This window comes from Phodopus roborovskii, unplaced genomic scaffold (assembly GCF_943737965.1).
Source record: "Phodopus roborovskii unplaced genomic scaffold, PHOROB, whole genome shotgun sequence".
In the NCBI taxonomy this organism is placed as follows: Eukaryota; Metazoa; Chordata; class Mammalia; order Rodentia; family Cricetidae; genus Phodopus; species Phodopus roborovskii.
This window is the reverse complement of record NW_026125391.1, coordinates 15,072,345-15,093,505: the sequence shown is the minus strand read 5'-3', so window position 1 is coordinate 15,093,505 and position 21,161 is coordinate 15,072,345. Positions and strand designations below refer to the sequence as shown.

Here is a 21,161-nt window from a genome sequence, read left to right as displayed (position 1 = left end):
GTGTGTGAGCACTTGAAATATGAATCACACATATTTCAAATCTGAAGTCCATAAGGTCTATCTACATGCCAGTAACTCCTAAAATTGTCATCACTGTCAACTACTTATTTAACATCTTCTGTCAGATACCTTGTACACATCTTATCCTGGACCAGATGCCCCAAGTCCTCCTCTTCGCTCTTTGTCTTTTCTGTCATTGTGAGGAGACACCCTGACCTGGCGTTTATAAAAGAAACCTTCCGTTTCAGAGTCCACGATAGCGGAGCAAAGGCATGGCGGCAGAACTACACTGGATCCACAAATATGGGACAGTGTTCACAGAGAACAGCCCAGTCTTCTGAAAGCTGTGACTCCAGCACGGTCACATTCCTAATGCCACCTAAAACAGTGCCACCGACTGGGAACCCATGGGTGTCATTCTCATTGAAAACAATATACTCTTTATTTTAGAAGGCACTGTCTTTGTCATTCTGTTGTCTCAGGGCGGAAACTTAGATCCTGTTAGCGCCCGCTCAGCTTTCCCCGCACCGGCGGTCCGTGTGCTGGCAGTCTTCTCTACCCTGTCTTCAGCTTATCTGCAGCCTCCAGGCATTTCCTATTACCTTTACCGGTATCGCCTTCTGTCTGTGTCATCAATGCCTCTTGTATGACTTACATCACTACCTACAGCAGCTTGTGAGTCCTAGACTCTTCTGTCCTGTACCGTTCCAGGACAGGATGACTTTGAAGGCTGCTGAGGACCTGCCCAGTACCCTGCCCCCCCGTCTGTACCTCTCTGACAATATTTCTAACTGCCCCCCCCAAGACATCCTGCCAGAGACACTAGCTTCTTGCTGTTGCACAAACAGCTGTCTGCCTAGCGCAGCCTCCTGCACAATTCCATGTCTGCTCCATGAATTAGCCCAGTATCTTCTCAATGAGACCCATTGTTTCCTATCTCTCAGGGTAGACACCTATGAAAGAAATGTCACCTTAAGAATTTTGCCAAAAATTCATTGCTAAGTGTTTTTTGCTAGATATTTTATAAAGCCTCATATTTGAACTCTCTTGAAAGTGGTTATAGAGAAATAGATGTACTTAAGGTGCCATAAAATGGCACGTATCAGCATAGTAGTGTCTCTCTAGGGTTGCTGGTTTATGCCTGGGAGAACCTTGCCCACATTGTGGAATGAACAGGCAGTTGAATTTTTCTCCAGCAGCTCCTGTCCTCAAATAGAACATATCAGGGAGGCAATCCAGTCAGATTGAGGCATGTGACATGACAAAAAACAACCCAGGAAGGGACTTTGGCAAATTGGAGAACATGTGCTCCCTCTAAGGGAACAGCTGCCATTCCACCAAAGCTTTATTGCTACCATATGGAAATTTGGGCTGGGAGTTTCTGAGTCTTCTGGTATTTTATGATAAACTAGAAATACAATTTTTTTCTATTTCAGAATTCTAGCAAGTAATGTTAACAACCACGCAAGCAAACACTGGTCAGTTTATTTAGCAGTATAGGTTACCCCTTTTAAATGTGTAAAATAAATATAAGATTATACCTATAATTGGTCTGTGCATTACTCAGGATTTTCTAGAGGAAGAGAGAATGTGTGTGTGTGTGTGTGTGTGTGTGTGTGTGTGTGTGTGTGTGTAATATGTGATGATATATAGCATATTATATGTGTGTCTATGGTATATAATATATATTACACATACATGTATATGGGAATTTGTTAGAATGGCTTACAGGCTGTGGTGCCGCTAGTCCAACAATGGCTGTCTACTAATGGAGGACCTAAGAATCCAGTAGTTGTTCAGTCGATGAGGCTGGATGTCTCATCTGGACTTCAAACAGAATCCAGAAGAAGTAGGCTCTAATGCCAGGGAAGGAACAGACTTCCTGGAAGATCGAGAGCAAGCAGGCAAAGGGAGGGGGAGTTGCCCTCGTCCCTGTCCTTTGAATAGACTATAGCAGCAGGTGTGGCCCAGATTAAAGGTGGATCTTTCCACTTCAATTTATTAAGGGAAAAACAGAACAAAACTAAAAGCCTCACAGGTGTACTCAGCCATTTGGGTTTTGGTTAATTCCAGATATAGTCAAGTTAACAACCAAGAACAGCCATTATGGTCTGTTTTTAATACTATAGTTTCTTTGTAGGTTTCTGAACGCCTGAAGGTGGTAGATGTGATCGGCACCAAAGTTTACAATGATGGAGAACAGATCATTGCTCAGGTATGATACCATGTTAGTCAGTTTAGGGTTACATTCAAGAATGTCTTAGAAATCTTGTTAAACTTTGTTTTAGTAATTAGTATGCAATGTTGGATTAAATGAGTAGTATTTCTACCAAACAACTTACTAAAAATGCTTTTACAGCCTGTGAGTAATTTAGATGTTTTTGTTTATATAATTTACCCCTAATGAATACGCATTAAACCATTACCTGACTTTCTGAGTAGTTTTACAATGTGTAACATCAAATTCCATTGTATGGTAGGAATAAGAGGTCATATCTAAAAGTGGGACAGTGGTGACTCTCCCATGAAATGACTAAGAATGCAGATCCATTGGGAGATGGAAAAGAGTTTTGCATGATCAGTTCTTGAGACCTCCTGGGGTCACTTCTAGATAACATTCACTGAGAAAGGCTCACATTGTACCATATCCAAATAGGACCTCTAACCCTCGTGCTTTTCCAACATCCCGGTCAGCCAGAGGGCGCCTAGAAAGCATGTCCGCAGACAGTGAAACATGCACACCACTTGAGGGGATTCCTAATGTTCTATTTTTTTAAAATCACAACAGTCTACTGTATTATTCTATTTTAATTATCGTCCTTTTCTTTACATGTGAAATAAGATTCAAGGACTGTTTGAAGAAAAGACCATTGTTTAAAAGGCAAACAAGTATCTTTCTGCCCCTACCTGCACTGCTCATGCACACACACAGTGTAATCAAATTAGAGTGTTAAATGGGAAATAGGAAAGTCTGGCATACTTTTCAGATGCTTAAGTTGGTTTGGGGTTTATTGTTAGCAGAACCAAGCATCTCATCATACATACTAAGCACGTATGCCACCACTGAACTACAGCCCTAGGCTCTTAAGTGCTTCTTTGTAACTTCATGTTTTCAAAAACAGATTACAAAAAGTATTGGGAATTTGCATAGACTCTCCAACTAGTTTCTCTGAGCCCATATTGTATCAGCAATGCACTGAATCAAAACTAGAAAATTGACATCGGCACAGCCCACAGGCTGGACTCAGATTTCACTGGAGTTTTACGAACAATTGTAGCACATTCACCCAACAGCTGATATACCTACCAGGAGCCGTAGAACTCCATATTTTAGTGTGAAGGTCTAATAAAACTTGACATGAACATGAAAGAAGGGGCCTAGAGGTACAGCTTGAGAGTAGACTGTGTTGTTTGCATGTATGGTGCTCTAGGATAAGTAAACAATTAGCTACATTTTTTTTTCATTAAAGACACTCTAGCTTCACTCTCTAGCAAATTTATAGCTGAATTTTATTAAAGATGCCATTGCATACTGTTTTGAGCATTTGTAAAAATATACCTATCCTATATTTTAGAAATCTAGGCCTAATTATTTTTGTGATCTAATCTGTGGTTTTTGTTTGTGATAATACCGTCACATGCTAAGTTTTTAAAATATACCCAAGAGGTTTTCAAATGTTCGTGTTTCTCTGAATGCACCAGAAGGACCTTAAACAGTGAACAGAAATCTCCCGTAGCATGTTTGAGGAGGAACGTCAGAAGCACTGTTTTCTAGTTAGACAGGGCACCCTGCTTTTCAGTCTCAGCAGTCTTTTCAGAGTCTGGGGGTACACTGGCCTTGGAAACCCCAGAGCCAGGAGCATTCGTTGCTTCCCAATGCTTCAGGTGCTGCTGGCACGTCACTGTGCTAATGTGGGTTACTTTGGGTGGACACAGGGTGCATGCTGCTACTTTCCAAGGAGCACAGAATGTACTGACCTAGCCTGTTGATGGGAGGTGCTGCTGGAATACACAGCCATGCTACCCTTTCTATGTGAGGCTCAGCACAAACATTGAGGTGAAATTCCTAGCCCAAGTTATCTTCTGATAGTGGGCATGTATTTCAAATGTTTTTACAAATAAAAAACGTTACTACATAATTATCTGTCATAACCTCTGGATGTAGAAGATGAAATAGCCTCTTCAATATGACTTTACTTACAAACTGGAATCTGTAAGCTGGCTTCAAGGGCATGATTTCAGGGTTGCTATGGAATTTTCATTGTCACTGTGTTTTTGTTTTCTTTTAATAGGGAGATTTGGCAGATTCTTTTTTCATTGTGGAATCCGGAGAAGTGAAAATTACTATGAAAAGAAAGGTAAACATTTATCAGTCCTAAAACTCATATTAGCAAGGAAAATAATGGATTTTTAAATGTTGTTAAGATTTAAATGTAACTCATCTCACTTACCTTCTCAGGGTAAATCAGAAGTGGAAGAGAATGGTGCTGTGGAAATCGCTCGGTGTTTTCGGGGACAGTACTTTGGAGAGCTTGCCCTGGTCACTAACAAACCAAGAGCAGCATCTGCACACGCCATTGGGACTGTGAAATGTTTAGGTAGGGGTCACAGTGGTGGGCCTGGTTATGTCTGCATTCCAGGCACCAAGATCATATGGGACATTTTATTGGGTTTACAAGTGCTGAAGTCCTCATAAAATATGACCAAGGTTTGGACTTACTTCATTTATTGAAACGAGGACTTCCAGTTATAGTTTTACATTTAATTTGTCAAAAAAATGCCATACGTTGTGTTCCTCAAAAGAGAAGGCTAAAATGGTGGTGGTGGAGGGGTTGTTGTTGTTTTGTTTTTTGTCAAGTTCTTTATTAAGCTTTGCTGGGAAGTTGGAATTCCGGTGAAAAACGCAGTCATATCACACACACACACATACACACACACACACACACACACCACCAACAACAAAAAAACCACTTGGGGAGCATGACAGAAATGTCACTTTCAGTGATAGAGATTTTGTGTGTGAGAAATCACTCACTTAGGTAATGAAAAACGTCATTCAGAAAATAGAAACATGTATTCAAAATGTATTCAACAATAATAATTCTCTCCATGTTCCTCACAATATGAAATGATGTTAGTTTCAGTGATTTCTAAGATTTACAAGGTTCCTCGGGATATTCCTTACAGACTCACTTTGTAAAAGGTTTTCAGTAAGTACAGGATTAGTAAACTGTTACTTTGATGAAAGAGAAGACACACCTTACAGATTCTCCTCAGAGCTGTTGACTATAAGACAAAAGTATACAGAAATATAGGAAAAACTAAGACACACCCATGTTGTCACCGTCATCACCATGGTTTTGCTTGATTTGCATGAGTTTTCTGTTTTTAAGGAATTTTCCACTACAAGAATTTTATTAATACATCAAATTTTGACATTCTATTAGGTAAGTGTATACACGATAAATTATCTAATCACTCGCTGGTAAATGTTTTATGAGCTTTGGATCCAATTTGTATGAGTACACAGGTATGCAGAGGTGCTTTTTTCATTAGAAATGATTTTATGACTACGTCTTTTGAAATAATTTCCCTTTAATTAGTATATTACGCGTATAAAGTTGTAACACTTCCATTAGTACCATGTGCTTTGCATACTCACCATAATTACCCTGCTCTTCTTCTTGTTGATCCCATTCTTCTTTTCTGATAGCTCCCTTCCACTTTCATGGTTTTCTTTTTTATTTAGATTTTCCCCTCCTTCATCTGAAGGAAAATAGACAGTGTCTGCTTCACTTAACGTGATGTTTCCAAGTGCTTTGTTCATTTTTCTGCAAATGTTACAGTTGATTTTTCTTTGTGGATGAGTAATGCTGCATTGTATGTATACACTTCATTTTCCCATTTTTTGATGGATACTTAGGCTATTGGGAAATAGTGACGTGATATACACGGGCAGGTGACTAGCTGGCTTGTGTGCTGACTTTGACTCCTCCGACATTGCCTGGGAGGGTAGAGGCTGGGTAAAATGGTAGGATTAGTTTCTTTAATGGGAAATGTATGGACTGATATCCTAGCATCCACACTAATATATAAATCTCATCAATGGTGGACAAGGCTTCCATTCTTCAAGAGGCCTTGCTGACTTTTGTTGTTTCTTGGTGATTGCTGCTTTGGCTGGGGTGAGATGGGAATCTCAGTGTAGTAGTGATTTGCATTTATCAGGTGGCTATTTTTTATTTTATGTATTTATTGGCTACTTGTTTTGAGATTTAGTTCATTTGCCTATTTAATGACTCATACATACAGGCAATTTTTTTTTTTTTTACTTTTGTGCCTACTATAATATGCAAGAATATCCCATAAGCCTTACAAACCCTACCTTTTACTTGTGCAAATTTGAGAGAATTTGATATGTTAAGCAGTATATTATAAACTCAAGTTTTAAAATGCAAGAGACAGCCAGGTCTGGTGTCTACTGTGTGTAATTCCAGCATCTGAAGTGGGAGGATCATAAAATCCAGGCCAGTTTGTTCAAGGTCAGTGTGAACTTAACTAGGCTGTCTCAAAAGCAAAATAGAAAGAACATGCTTGAGGCAGACAAGTAAAGTGATGCATATATTGATAGATGCAGAAAAAAGCATCATGTTGGTCACAATGTTGAATTATGTAGATAATGGTATAAATATGTAAAAATCTTCATGGCCTAATATCATACTCTCTGAAAACAGGAAGAAACACTCTTGTACCACTTTGGTGGGGGGTTGTGTTTAGTTTTGAAGGCTCTGTCACTGTGCTATGTTAGACCTTTATTTCCTCAGCATGGATCAGGCACCTCCCACCAGTCCCGTTACAGGTCCATCATCTGTTAAAGCATCGCAGACCATAACCAGAGAAGGTTCTATTTCCTTTTTGAAGCAGAACATTTTAATCTTCCTTTTTTTTTTTTCGTATTTTTATAATATCTACCTAAAATTCTCTTGCATTGTTAATATACGAAAACTGCAATATCATAGTGGAAAGGAATGGCTTAGAAATTTCTGAGCTATGCAAGGAACGACATTTTTAATTAATTAATTTATTTTTCTTTTCTCTTAGCCATGGATGTGCAAGCATTTGAAAGGCTTTTGGGACCTTGCATGGAAATTATGAAAAGGAACATCGCCACCTATGAAGAACAATTAGTTGCACTGTTTGGAACAAACATGGATATTGTTGAGCCCACTGCATGAAGCAGAAGTATGGAGCAGAAGGAGATTAGTGAATCAGTTATGCAGTAGTGGTTAGTCCACTGAGTGTGTTTGTGAGCATTTTCTGTGATTTCAGGTTTTTCCTTTTTTCAACAACAACAACAAAAAAAAAAACATTTACAATGTATCAGTAAACAGTAGTGATTTAATAGTCAATAGGCTTTAACATCACTTTCTAATGGGTAGTTCATTTAAAAAAATATTCGTAAAAATGACTTTCTATTCCATAAAATTATTTGACTGAAAGTTTTATTCAAATATAATATATTGAAAGCATTACATGTTTAAGAAGATAATTAAAAGATGTAACCATAGGCCAATCTATGTTTGGATTATTCAAATATCAAATTAGTGACTATCCCATTTAAGAGAGAAGTTGGTAGTGACTCATGCAATCTAGCATGGCATTACATTCTTTTTCTAATTCATCCTACAGTAAAAAGTCAGTCATTTCATTTTCTAGTTTTTCTGGCTTGATAAGTTGTGTGTTAGCCTTGGCCTATTGGTGAAATGGCATGAAACATCATATGCAATTTAAAATTTTTTTATATTTTTGCAATAAAGTACATTTTGACTTCTTTGACAAATGTCAGTGGGTAGCCTACGTAATTGAGTGGCTTTTGAGGCTTGCAACTTAGTCATTATGATAATTGGGCAAAGAGTTTTCAGATAAAAGCTTATAAAACATTTTTCTTCTCTACCCCCCCACCCCCACCCAAGACAAGGTTTCTCCATGCAGCTCTGGAATTCACTTTGTAGACCAGGCTGGCTTCAAACTCATAGATCCACCTGTCTCTGCCTCTTGAGCGATGGGGTTAAAGGTGTGTGCCATTACCACCCAGCCCATAATACATAGTATGACTGCTTCCTTTTTTATTTTGCAACCTCTGTATTCTTTATAAATTGCATTTTGACATCTAATGTGACAAAGATTTCAGAAAAGCTATTTAAACTTAATCTGACTTTTTTTGTTCTCTAAGAGTTCTGAATCTTATATTTAGAAAAAGGAAAACTTTCCTAGGAAAAAATTGTATGAGAGTCCTACCCACATGCCCACAGGATGCTGCTTTGCTCCTCATAGTTCAGATACTGCAGCCCTGTACACATGTCTGTGCCCATGTTCCGTTCCTTTCCCTTCCCTTCCCTTCTCTTTCCTTTCCTTTCCTTTTCTATTCCACTTTCCCTTCCCTTTCCTTCTTTCCTTTCCTTTTTCCTGTTTCCTGTTTCCTTGTGTAGTCACCAACCAGCAAGCGCATTGACCAGCAGCCAATCAACCCTCAAAACCTCTACTACAGTGGCGGAAATAAGTCTGTATATAAGCAAAGCCATACATAATGATTAATGGAATATCTGTCTATACTAATGATAATTAGGCCTTTTCCTTAGTTTTAAAGTCTAATTCAGAGTTAAAAGTACACAAAGTACAACATTTTATTAGTTTTTTTTTAATCACTTACATGCTTATTTTTATGCCATATAACAATGAACTGTTATATACAACCAAAGCAATATACTTTTACATGACTTTCAGGCCCCATGACCAAATGTCGAGAGACATTAATTCTCACCAGTTATTCACCTTTAATGGGTAATTTCATTTTGGGAAACATGTTCTAAGAAACAGAGGTGTCTATATATGTGAAACTCATCTATGGTTTTTGTGATCTTATAAAGGAATGTTTATAGTCCTACTTGTACATGAAAACATGGCTGGAATGTTAATTGGATAATGCTTAAACTAGTTAAAGTATTTAAACTATAGCTTTAGTTATGTCTTAAAATACTACTATTTTTGCAAAATCTATCTGTAGGAAAAAGAGCTCTCTCTACATGAAGGTAACATGTTTTCAAAAGCCATGTGTTAAACAAGGAAAAATTCAAAAAACAGAAAAACAAGAAAAAAGCCACCCAAATTCCTGGTTCCTCATTCTGTTGTTTATTCACTTTTCCAAGTTCTCTTGTTGCATTGACTAAGCTGATTGTTAAGGTTCATGGAAAATAAAGAATTCCAACCAAGGCTATAAATGCCAGTTACATTATTTTCAGTATTGTTGGTTGTATTTAAAATTTCCTTATAATAAAGCACACTTTTATAATAAATATTTTAAGCATTGTTTTTTTATTATGGCTTGTCTAGTGTATAAATGTAACAAAAATCATGAGATATGGTCCATGGAAGTTATAACCCATAGCATATAGGAGTAAGAAAGTATGGTTTTGCATGAATGTAGGTCTCTGTAAGAGTTTTAACTACTGGTTAAATTTTTAACTATTGTGGTATGTTGCACAATATTTTGGCAATTTAGAATATCCAAATAAATATGACTAACAGTAATTTATGTGTAAAACTTTCTAATTAAAACAGCTCAAGTTTGACTTGTGAATGTCATTATTAAATCACTAATGAGGAATCTTAGTATTTGGGAATACTTTGATGAAGTTTCCATTCAGATATGGCACCTCTTAAATACACCTGTGGCTAGGAAAGTGTTAGAAGTCTGTCCTGGAAAACAAGATTCTTAATTTTGTTTTAAATAAGTTTAGAACAGTATTTCTTCAGTATGAATTAGGGCTTAGCACTTATATTTTAACAAAAATACATACTACCTTCAGTAGAAGTTGGATAAATATATGTCAAATGTTTTATGCAGGCAGTTTGCAATGAAACAGGGACTTGGAATTTTACTGAGACGTGAAGGAGTGAGCAGTGTGTGGAGTTGTTTCATTTCCAAAGTATGTTTAACAACACAGATTACTTTTCCCTGAAGTGTTATGATGATTAGATACTTTTCTGTGGTCTTAAAATACTGTAAGCCTGGAGGGATTGCTCTGAACCTTTGTTAGGCAGCTCATGAGGGGCTTCTCATAGCTGAGTAAAATGCAAACACTGCAGAGAGACAGGAGGAATGCTGGTTTCCAAAGTCAATAGTGAGGTGAGGTACAGACTAAAGGAGAGAAATTGTAGTAACAATTTAGACAGTTTTTACCTATTCCAGAGTAATTTTACAGGCATAAAACTGTCTAATCAATGAAAAATATAGTTGTATTCAAAAATATTTTTTTAAAAAAATTATTACCAGGCAGTGGTGGTGCATGCCTTGAATCCTAGCACTCAGAAAGCAGAGGCAGGCAGATCTCTGAGTTCAAGGCCAGCCTGGTCTACAGAGTGAGTTCCAGACAGCCGGAGATATACAAAGAAACCCCGGGGGTGGTAGGGGAGGGCGGATAAAAATAAATAAATAAATAAATATTATTTTAACTCATGAATTGAGAAGATATAAGCAAATATACTAGTTATTTTTGGAAGAACACAAGATTATCTCTATCCATTTTTGCATGCCAAGGAGAATCCATCTTTCACTAAGACTGTGTTGTATGTCTCATGAAGAACTGAGATTTCTTCCTTTCTTGTTAAAGTCTTGGCCTATAGCTCAGTGTTAGGTAAAAGCCTAGTCCAATATTATGTAGAGTAAATTTTGAGAGGAAAATCTTTTACTAACAAATGTAGGTCTTTACCTTTTTCATATGGTACGTTTTCAAACCTAAAACTTCCTAGAAGTCTTTAGTAAGCATCTGTCATCTGTATACGGTGAGATATGATGACCTATGAGGCAGGATTTATCATTTATATTAAAATGAAGTGCCTGGCTGGAGAGATGATGAAGAGGTTAAGAGCACTGGCTGTTGTTCCAGAGGTCGCGAGTTCAATTCCCAGCAAACACATGGTGGCTCACAACCATCTATAATGAAATTTGATGTCCTCTTCTGGCATTCATGCATCTATACATAATAAATAAATAAATCTTAAAAATGAAGTGCCACCTACTTGAGAATGTGGTTTTCTTAGATTTTGATTTAACCATTGCCTGAATCTTGCTATTTTCTTAAATATAAACATGACACTGCAAAGTGGTGTATAGATGAATATAGCATGTATACATAGATGTATGTATATATATTTATACATATTTTGTTAGCACCATTTATAATTGTTTCCTAGTAGCCTTGGTTGTTCTCTCCATTAGTCCATTGGCCTCTTTTTAGTAGATGAATTGGGAACACAGCAAGTAGAACAATGCATGGTAAATGGGACACAGATGCCTAACTAGAACCCTAGTCTTCTCTATGAGTCCCCAAAATGTAGTTGTGGATTCATCCAGAATAGGGGGGAGGGGCTAGAAAGATGGCTCAGAGGTTAAGAGCACTGGCTGCTCTTCCAAAGGTCCCCAGTTCAATTCCCAGAAACCATCTATAGTGAGATCTGGTGCCCTCTTCTGGTGTGCAGGCATACATAATACATAATACAAAATAAAGTACTATGTGGGGCATTGGTGGCACACGCCTTTGATCCCAGCACTTGGGAGGCAGAGGCAGGCAGATCTTTGTGAGTTTGAGGCCAGCCTGATCTACAGATTAAGTTCCAGGACAGCCTCCAAAGCAATACAGAGAAATCCTGTCTCAAAAGAAAAAAAAAAAAAGGGCTAGTAGGAAAATATTTGGAAGCATTCTATTAAATGGTGTAGGGATGAAGGTGTAGTGGCCTTAATGTGTGGACTGGTGAGATGGCCTGAGTTTCTCTAGGACCACAGGTGTTAGAAGTTAGCCAGGCAACAGAGCAAACACACACACACACACACACACACACACACACACACACACACATACACACACACACTAAAAATAATATGCAAAGATGGAGCAAACTCTGGACAACTGAGAACATTTAGGTATACAGCTGGTAAGTCCTCAACCCTGCCTTGACTACAACTATCCTGATTTTAAAAAAAAAAAAAAACTGAATTCTCTCTTTTACCAAATTTTGGTTTCTACAGACTTGGTCTTACTATGAAGGCTCAGGTGGCCTGGAACGTAAGGTCCTCCTGCCTCAGCCTCCTGAGTGGTTGGGTTGTGGGCTTTCTCTACCCTGCCTGACCTTCCTTTTCTTTGTGAAGTGTTAGGGATCTAACCCAGGCCAGCACTCTGCCACTTAGCTTCATTCCCAGCCTATACTGTTTTGCATTTAGTTTTGCATTTAGGCTTTAAAAGAACATTTGAGAACTTTAGTTGAAATATTGAAGTTACTTATAATTGTTCATCTTCCTTTTCTGTGCTAACTGGACACCAGCCTATGTCTTACTGATGGACAAGAGAATCAACTACATCGTTAACTACACTGGAATGTACCTGCTCTTTTAGGCCAGCATTCAGTTTGAGTGTACCTTCCTATATATGACTATATTCTTGAAATGTGAACAAATAATTTTCCTCCTCCTCATCGCCCCCCCCCCAGTCTCACTATGCTGTTCTATGCTCCCTAGGCTGTCCTTGCACTTTGGGGCTCAAACCATCTTTCCACCTCACCCTTCCCAGTAGGTGGGACTATAGGCAAGCACCCCTATTCTCCATAAGAGTGCCATATTTTAATTATTTTAAGATAGGTGGCCATTATAAGGATAATTTTTCTCCCATAGTCTTTAAAATGCCAATAGAATATTGACACACTTCAAAACTATAGTGCATTATGATAATCTATATAACTTGATGGTGAGGTGTGATAAGATACATATTCTGTTTGCATGATTGACATAGTAAAGGAGATAAAAACAGTATTTAACACAGTTGGGAGCTGAGTATCGTATCTGAAATGCTTGGAACTAGAACAATTTAATTATATATTACTGTTAGTATAGTAATATATGTTACTAATAAATTAAGGTTTCTGATCTTTTTGGATACTTTAACCTCTGAGCATTGATAATTTGAAGATGTGAGATCCAGAAAGTGCTGGAATCTGAAAAATGTTTGAGAGCCAACATGATGCTCAAAGTTTGAGACTCCTCAGCACTTAGTAGGAGATTTTGGTTTGTGAGACTTAACCTGTAATGACTAGAGGAAGTAGCCCTTAAAGCACATAGAAAATATTTTTAAAAGTCAGTATTCAAAACAGCACATGATGGCTTAGGAAACCCACACTGCCCATTTCCCCTTAACTTGTTCCATTGTTTATCAGATACCTACTTCATTGCTTATTGGCCAGACAAAAAGATGGTTACAGAGATGAAGAGTGGCAGAAGAAGAAAAGATGATGTGGGTGTGGAAGGATGAATTGTTATTAAAAGTATTAGTTTATTTGCATAGTATTATAATGCTGTGAATATGTATAAACAATAGTTTATATAAACTATTCCTATGAGTTTAAATGTTCTTTCTGGGATTTAATTATATTTTAATAACTATATGTAAAATAGGTCAGAAAACAAGAATTACTGAAAATTCTAGAAAAATTTCAGTAAATTACATAGGAATCTGTATTTCAGCTTGAGCTTATAAAACATGATGTGAAATGAAACAGAATTATTTATTGACTACTCTCATTTCATTTATACCAAACTGAGCAAGTCTGCAAGAAGGTTTGGGAGCAAATGATACCAAAAGTAGCAGTCTATTTTCTGAGGGTACTCAGCTTTATTCTTCCAGTCTTACCAATGCAGAAACCCTGTAATACATTTCTTTGCGTTATGATGACCCCCAATAATAATTTTTTTTTGAGATGGGGGTTTCTCGGCTATGGAGACAGTTCTGGATCAGGCTGTCCTTGAACTCAAAGAGTTCTGCCTGTCTCTGCCTCCTGAATGCTTCCTGAGATTAAATGCATGCGCCACTACCACCTGGCTTTATTGCAACTTCTAACTGTAATTTTTCTACTGTTATATGAACCCCCCCCAAGGGGTTACAACACATAGGTTGAGAACCACTGCTTTAGACTCTTATCTCTTAAAGTCCAAAATGAAAGTGAATACATTTAACTGTTATAAGCTCCCTCTAATCAGATTTCTTACAACCATTGCAATTTGAACTCAACCTTTTGACTAGTCTCAGAACCTACATCTCTCCCATATACCCTAATTCAGTTTGAAGCGTGAATAATCTGTTATGTAAGCAAGAAACCAAACATTCTTTCTTGCTTTGTCTTCTGTCGATTCTTACTGATGGGTATTAAGGGAGAAAACATCAGCCATCCAAGGTCTTGCTTTATTGTCATCTGAACAAAATCTAAATTTCTAGCTGCATCATCAAGGATATGAAACACATAATGATTCTGATTCGGTTCCAAAATTATGCCCATTACCTTCTAGTCACTTCATTGTATGTGTTTTATGAATACTTTGAACTAATTATAAAACAAACTTGTTTTCAAGCAGTAAGATAATATGGGGAGCTTTTTGCCTGAGTTTAGATATTGTACTAAAAAGCACTCTGAAACTTTGAGGACAGTATTTCGAACTATATGGTTTGGTCTCTTTCTCAGTTGTATAATTTGCTGAACCATTTGATAATGAGAATAGTGATATCATGAATATTCAAGTATATGTCATGGGCTTTCTCATTTTTGTTTGGCAAGATATGATGAGATCTAGGGAAATTACTTAATTTCATCTTTAAGATAAGTTATAATTTATAAATTTTAAACCATTTTAACCAACTAAAACTTGTTTATAACAGATAAATATTCAAACTGCTGATATTTTGAGATTCCCTACCACATTTTTAGCATAGATTTTTATGCATGTGTACAGTATACATACTAACCAAGGGGAGATACTAAAATGATTTTTTAATGTTAATCTTATGAAAACATGTGAAGATGACTATATCTTTTAGACAAAATGTCTAACTTACATAAGGTTTTACTAAGATCTTATTGGTCTTCCTTCTGGCTCTTGATTGGCTCCTTTTTTGTTAACCAAGAATTAATGATGTTCATGTTAAATATGCATAAGGCCTCAAGGTGCTCAGTTTATTTCCCTGAGAAAGTCAAAAGACAGGATTAAATATCTGCTAAATGGTGGGGGAGTTCCAATAATTGTATTTATTTATCTATGATTAAACTATTTGAATCTAATTTATATCTAAAGACTTGAACATAAGTAAGACAAAGTGTGGCAAATGTTTTAAATCTTTGTATTGTCAGTAGTAAAGGGGGTCAATAAATAGTACTAAATATATGAATGAATGGGAAAGATCTATGAAGTCTGCAAGGGATATAAGACTTCATAATTAATGTACAATATCTTTATCAGAAGTTAAATTTATTCTTCCCACCTTGGTAACTTTAAGCTTAAAAAAGAAAATCATCACTAAGGCTTTCAGCAAAACCTTGAAAAGTGTTCTTATGTTTGGCTTCCCCCTCCCTGTCTTTTAGTAACATTCAGAGGATGTCAGTGTTAGAGTTTACAGACTCATGAGGGACAGATAACTTTGTCTCACACCTTGTGTTGATTTCAGTTTTGGAAACTACAACTTTTTAGTTTCAAGAACATGTAAATCTTGCCGATATTAATTTTAAATGATTAAATATACTCCGAGGATCAAAACTGTTTGGGTTAAGAAATTTATTATCAGCGTTTCTACTCTTAAATTATGGATCATGGCCACTTTCCATTAAAAGAAGAAGAAAACACAAGCACAAAATGGCTGATACACAGTCATGCTTTTTGGAATCATTTACAGTATCTGAAAGATGCACATTAAAATCTTTTACTTTTTTATTTAGGGGTAAAATTAGGCATTTTGTTGGGTTCCCTCTGGGTTATTTTGAGGAAAATAATGCTTAATTACAATATATGACCACAGGATGTAAATCTCTGCTCACTTGGAAGGGCTATTTTAGAAAGTTTCCATTTCAAGAGTTCAAATGTAGACCTAAAAGGAATTTGAAACCTTGTTTCAATCATACACAGGTAGTCTTTAGTTTATTGATTCTGTCATGTAGCTTTTGGGTACATTTGAAAATTCAAGGAATGTGACAGCTTTAAAGAAAGATGATTTCGAGGTCTTCCCTAAATCGACTTTAGCAAAAATTACTTCCTCTCAATTTTCAGCACATCTCTAATAATCGAAAGAAATAAAACCTAATCCATAGCTTAAATGATTAAACACTTCAGGTTCAAAGAAACAAAGCTCAATAACGCCTGTAGTAATGCTTATGATGTGAATAGTAAATGTCAATTACAGATTAGCTGCTTCCAGCTGCTATGAGCAATCTCCTTTTGAAGGGAAGGTAACTAAAGCTGAGAAGCCATTCCTGGCTTCTGGTGAGACCGCCTTAGAAAAGTTGGGAAGAACCCCTAGTGGAAACAGAGTGGAAAGACAGTTTTTTTGTTTGTTTTGTTTTTCTGAATGCTTAGGACGGGAGACACTGTTAAAATATTCACCACAGAAACAAGTACTCTAGCAACTAAGTAAATCTGGACCAAACAACTTAAAAGAAAAAACACTTCAAACGCCGCAATTTCAAAGTAATCGGCCCCTTAACAGCTGTGTAAATCTAGAGACTGAGATTGGCTCATTCCTAAACCCTACAGTGCACTACTCTTGACTGTGTCTCAACGCATCCTGGTCAAACTGAACATAATGGATAAATTTTCCCGAGCTGTTGTGGGCGTGATGAGGCAAGGGTTGGTTCAAAGGATCTAGCTCATCCGCTGCTGGAGGGCAGTTCTGAATCAACCTTTCATCCCCACCGTGCCTGGGCCGTGATTTGTGAGTGATCGAGTCCCTAGTGAGCCTGAACTGCTTCCGCTTGTGCAGTCATCTTCTTCCCCTCGCACTAAAACAATACCTTGGCTATCTGCCAAACTTGGAGCAGAAAACAACTCTGGTTGTTTACGGCCTGGAATGGGTGCTGCGACAGACTGAGCCTACTCAAGAGTGCTCTCGGAGGCCCAGAGGAAGAGACAAGGTCCTAGCTTTAAAACACTCCTTTCCTCCGCCCCCTCCTTTTGTCTGAGACACCAAAACAAACGAGCTGATACACGTGTCCCTATGACTCTTGTTTACTATCAAGACTGCGTTGTGCACGCCCTTCTGGGATATGTAGTTCAGCCAGCTCCTCCCGCCGGCAATTTCCTGAGCTAAGGAGCAAGGCTGAGACTACCAACCCACAATCCACTTCGAGAACAAAGTTTGGCTCCTGTCCCCCTCGTCTCGGCAGTAATCCAATCCAAAGCGCTTTCTGTAGTGATTGACAATCCTCCTTCTCCAGTAAACACAACAGAAAAGTCAATACATATCCGCCCATCGAGACGGGCCTTGGTATTGCCCAATGGGAGAGCGGAACCTTAGAATGGCAGTTCTCCCGACCAATGAAAGACGAAAGAGGTGAACGAAGGCTCAGCCCCCGGGGGTTTCAGGGGAGGGGAAGACGAAGCTTGAAAGACTTGGTAATGGCGACGGGTTTGGTAAGTAGGAAAGTTTCGGCTGAGAAGTAAACGCGGCGGCGGGAGTCGCGGCGCGCGCCAGGGGAGCGGGCGGCCGTCGGGGAATGCGCAGGCAAGCTGCTGGCGTCGCTGTCGCGACGGGCGGCCCGCGTCCTGACGGTGTGTGCTCTCTGGGTTCCGGAGGGGTGGGGGCGGGTAAGGGAGGGGCTGGGGCGTCGGGGCCGGGCAGCGGCCGCTCCAGCGGGGACCCTCGGCTGCTGGAATCGGGCTCGCTGCGGCGAGCTCGCTGCCCGGGCCTCCCGCGAGCCCTCCGGGGCTGGGCGTTCGTGACGCCCAGGATCCCCCCCCCCAATCCCCGGGAGAGGGGACTGGCGGAGGCTCGGGCTCGGCCGCGCCGCGGTGGGGGCTGGCGGGGAAGGGGCCGGGGCAGGGGAGGGGCCTGGCGTTCCGCAGGGCTCCGGAAAGTTTGACTCTCCACTCGCCACTGCAGGGAAGAGGGACGGAGGCCGGCCGCGAGCCCAAGCGGGCCGGGGGCTCCTGGGAGGCGAAGCAGCCTGCGGGGTTCGGGCCGGGTGGGGGTGCTCGCGGAGCCGTCGGGCCCGGGGCTCATTGTTACGCAGTTCGAATGAATGGGCTGCGAGGCGCGTGCGCGGTGGGGCTGCGCTGAGGGGGAAAAACAAGCCTGGCGTCCAGGCTGTGGTCACATGATGGGGGGAGGGGAGGAAGCGATGAATGGCGAAAGAGGTGGGGGTGGACTTGGCCAGCTCCCGAGGCGCTGCTCGGCCTGACCCGGCGACGAGGCCCGCGGGCGAGGCCAGGCTCCTCCCTCTGCAGGCCGATTTAAACAAAACAAAAAGGAGTTCGGGCGAAGCCTGGCTCCCCGGTGCTCCCTGCGCGGTGCAGGCTGTGGCTCACTCTGGACTCCTCAGCTGCAGTCCTGTGAAAGAACACTGACAGCGGGGCGGGACGCGTCTACTGGCGCTTGGTAGCTGCTGCCGAGACTCCGTGGGGTTTAAGGGATCATCGCCTTCCGGGGCGTGGGGCTTCAGGATGATTTATGATTTGAGAATTAGAATATTTTTTAACATTTACAAACACTTCAGTGTTCTTACTATAACACTGATCCCGAGTGTAAAATTGTGTTTTGTTTCCGGCGTTCGACCCCTCCCCTCATCTCTGTTTTGTGAACGGAGTATTGGGAAACTTTCGAGTTACATTGAAAAGAAACTTCAAATTTTTTCGTTACCTTAGGGTTTTGAAGAGGAAACAGTTATTTAAACATTAACTCGACTAGTAAACTTCAGGATCTTTTTAAAATTTAATTTTATAGCTTACTGCTTAGTTTTATAACCCTTTTCTTCCTGGGAAAGCCCTTTATTCATTTCCCGACTGTTAAAAGGATGCCTTCTCAGTGTATTTATTTATTTATTTGGCATACATTTCTCAGTTGTACTTGCACGACAGCTGTGTTCCTCTCTTGAACACTATACTACTATCGTCTCGACTGCATTTTGTCTTCAGACTCTCCCAGTGTCCAGTGAAGCAGGAATGTGGTGTGAACTTAGGTACTGATCCCGGAGGTTCTTTGGTATGCATTACAAGCTTGATTGTGTATCAGTTGAAAATAAAGATAATCAGTATTCTTTAACTGACATAAGTTATCTTAAGAAGTTACTCCCTAACAGTACTAACAAGGACAGATATTTTTCCTGTTTTAAATTTCGCAGAATGTACTGAGACGAAAAAAAAATCACAAAAATTAAAAAGTTAAATTGACAAATACTTGTATATAATACAATTAAGGAGATTCATAATATTTTAACTCCCTGGTGTCAGTAATTATGTAGTTTTATGTTTTAATCTGCCTTTGCTTTGTACTTACAGCCATCATTTCTGTTAGATTTCTACTGTGAGAGTTAGGAAAGTTTATTTTCAGTCATTACTGTTCTTAATCTCAAGCGTTTGGGAAGTACAAGCAGGAGAATGGGCCAAGACCTTGGCTACATAGTGAGTTCCAAACTAGCCTAGACTACATAAGACCATACCTTAACAAAAACAGGGAAGAGAAAATAAGCAAAATTTCCCTCTAATATGGTTAATTCAATGTTTGGTGTTGTTGTTTTGTTTGGTTTGGTTGTTTTTGTTTTTTGAGACAGGGTTTCTCTGTATTGTTTTGGAGCCTGTCCTGGAACTTGCTCTGTGTAGAACAGACTGGCCTTGAACTCACAGAGATCTCTGCCTGCCTCTGCCTCCCCAGTGCTGGGATTAAAGGCATGGGCCCCCACCCCCCATGCCTGGCTCAAATGGCATAGTCTTAATTGAATAAACTTAACCTATCCTGGAAATTCTGAAGCCTTTATAGCCTAGACTGGCCCTGAATTCTTGTCAGTCCTTCAAGAAATAGCTGTCAGAGAAATTTTAAGGCCAGTATTTCTCCTATAGAAATGGTCCTCCTGTCCCCTTTTTAGGCAGAGTCTCATGGTGTAGCCCTAGGTAGATAGCTACTGTAACACACTTTATAAACCAGGCTAGAGTGGCATTCACAGTGATCTTCCTGCCTCTGCCTCCTTCCTGCCTCCATGTCTGGACCAAAATAAATAAACAAGCTGTTGACACAAGGTATTGTAAAAATATGGGAATGTGTAAGAGTATAATCAAGCTAGAAAACTAGGTTTCTTTTATATAAATTTTAGATTTCAACCATACCTGGCCAAAAAGAGTTACTGTAATAATATGAACATGTTTAGACCTATAATCAAGTGTAGGAACATAGAGTTTCTTTTATGTAAATTTTAGGTGATTTTAAGTTTCTCATAAAAGAACTTTAAGGTTTTTTAATTTTATGTGTATGGCTGTTTTGCCTGCATGCATGTCTGTACATTGTGTGCATGCAGTACCTAAACCTGTCAGAAGAGGTAGTCAGAGTTAACAGACAATAGTGACTTGATGTAGGTGCTGGGAATTGAACTCAGGGCCTTTGAAAGAGCAGTCAGTGCTTTTAACCACTTCAGCCTCCAGCCTCCAGAATGACTTGCTTTAAATATTATTTGAATTGGTAGCTCTGTCCATGGAAAGTTTTATGTGATCTATATTAATATTTCATGTTGATTGAGCATGAAAATAATTTACAATGATGTGATTTGCTATGTTCAGCAAAGAAAGAAAGGATGTGAGAATATTTTTATACCTGTAACGGTTTTGAGGAGTGGATAGATTTTAGTTCTACTGACAAAAAAAGGAAATAGGCATCAGTGGTTAAACTGTTGAGAAGCACAAAGGTGCTAAGTGTTAAGCTTACCATAACAAACCCAACATGAGGCTTCTTGTTTTCATATTTTAGCTCAGTGACAGAAATATGTCAAAGAAGTGACTTGCAGAATATGTGATGGTATTTAAAAGGACTTCAGTAAGGCCTTCTGATTGCTTTTGATGTAGAAAGTAGAATTTAATATTTGTTAATTTTAGTGTCTTTTGTAGCTCATAATTACATAAGTCTTTAAATATTTCAGTTCCTCTTGTCGGAGGTATATATTAGTTGTTCATTTCCTTCCCTTATCTCCTTTTTCAAAACAATTTGAACAAATAGTCTAGATGGTTTATGGACATCCTTGAGGATCTAGGGAGAGTAGACAGCGCCTTTCACAAAATTAGTAAGATCACTGAACAAAAAGGCCGGAATCTAGAAACAGAC

At 39.1% G+C, this 21,161-nt stretch overlaps 2 protein-coding genes across 2 annotated transcripts in view; both read left to right on the top strand.

Annotated features, from left to right (window-relative positions):
• Positions 1 to 9,350, top strand: part of Prkar2b (protein kinase cAMP-dependent type II regulatory subunit beta) — a 98,093-nt gene extending 88,743 nt beyond the window's left edge. The window contains exons 8-11 of the mRNA XM_051175127.1: positions 2,141 to 2,215; positions 4,293 to 4,358; positions 4,460 to 4,598; positions 7,099 to 9,350. Of these exons, the coding sequence (XP_051031084.1) occupies positions 2,141 to 2,215; positions 4,293 to 4,358; positions 4,460 to 4,598; positions 7,099 to 7,232 (414 nt within the window). The 3' untranslated portion in view covers positions 7,233 to 9,350. The remainder of the gene's footprint in view (positions 1 to 2,140; positions 2,216 to 4,292; positions 4,359 to 4,459; positions 4,599 to 7,098) is intronic.
• An 8,030-nt stretch (positions 9,351 to 17,380) lies between these two features.
• The window catches only part of Hbp1 (HMG-box transcription factor 1), a 29,651-nt gene continuing 25,870 nt past the window's right edge, over positions 17,381 to 21,161 (top strand). The window contains exon 1 of the mRNA XM_051175124.1: positions 17,381 to 17,491. Coding sequence (XP_051031081.1) covers positions 17,396 to 17,491 — 96 coding nt within the window. The 5' untranslated portion in view covers positions 17,381 to 17,395. The remainder of the gene's footprint in view (positions 17,492 to 21,161) is intronic.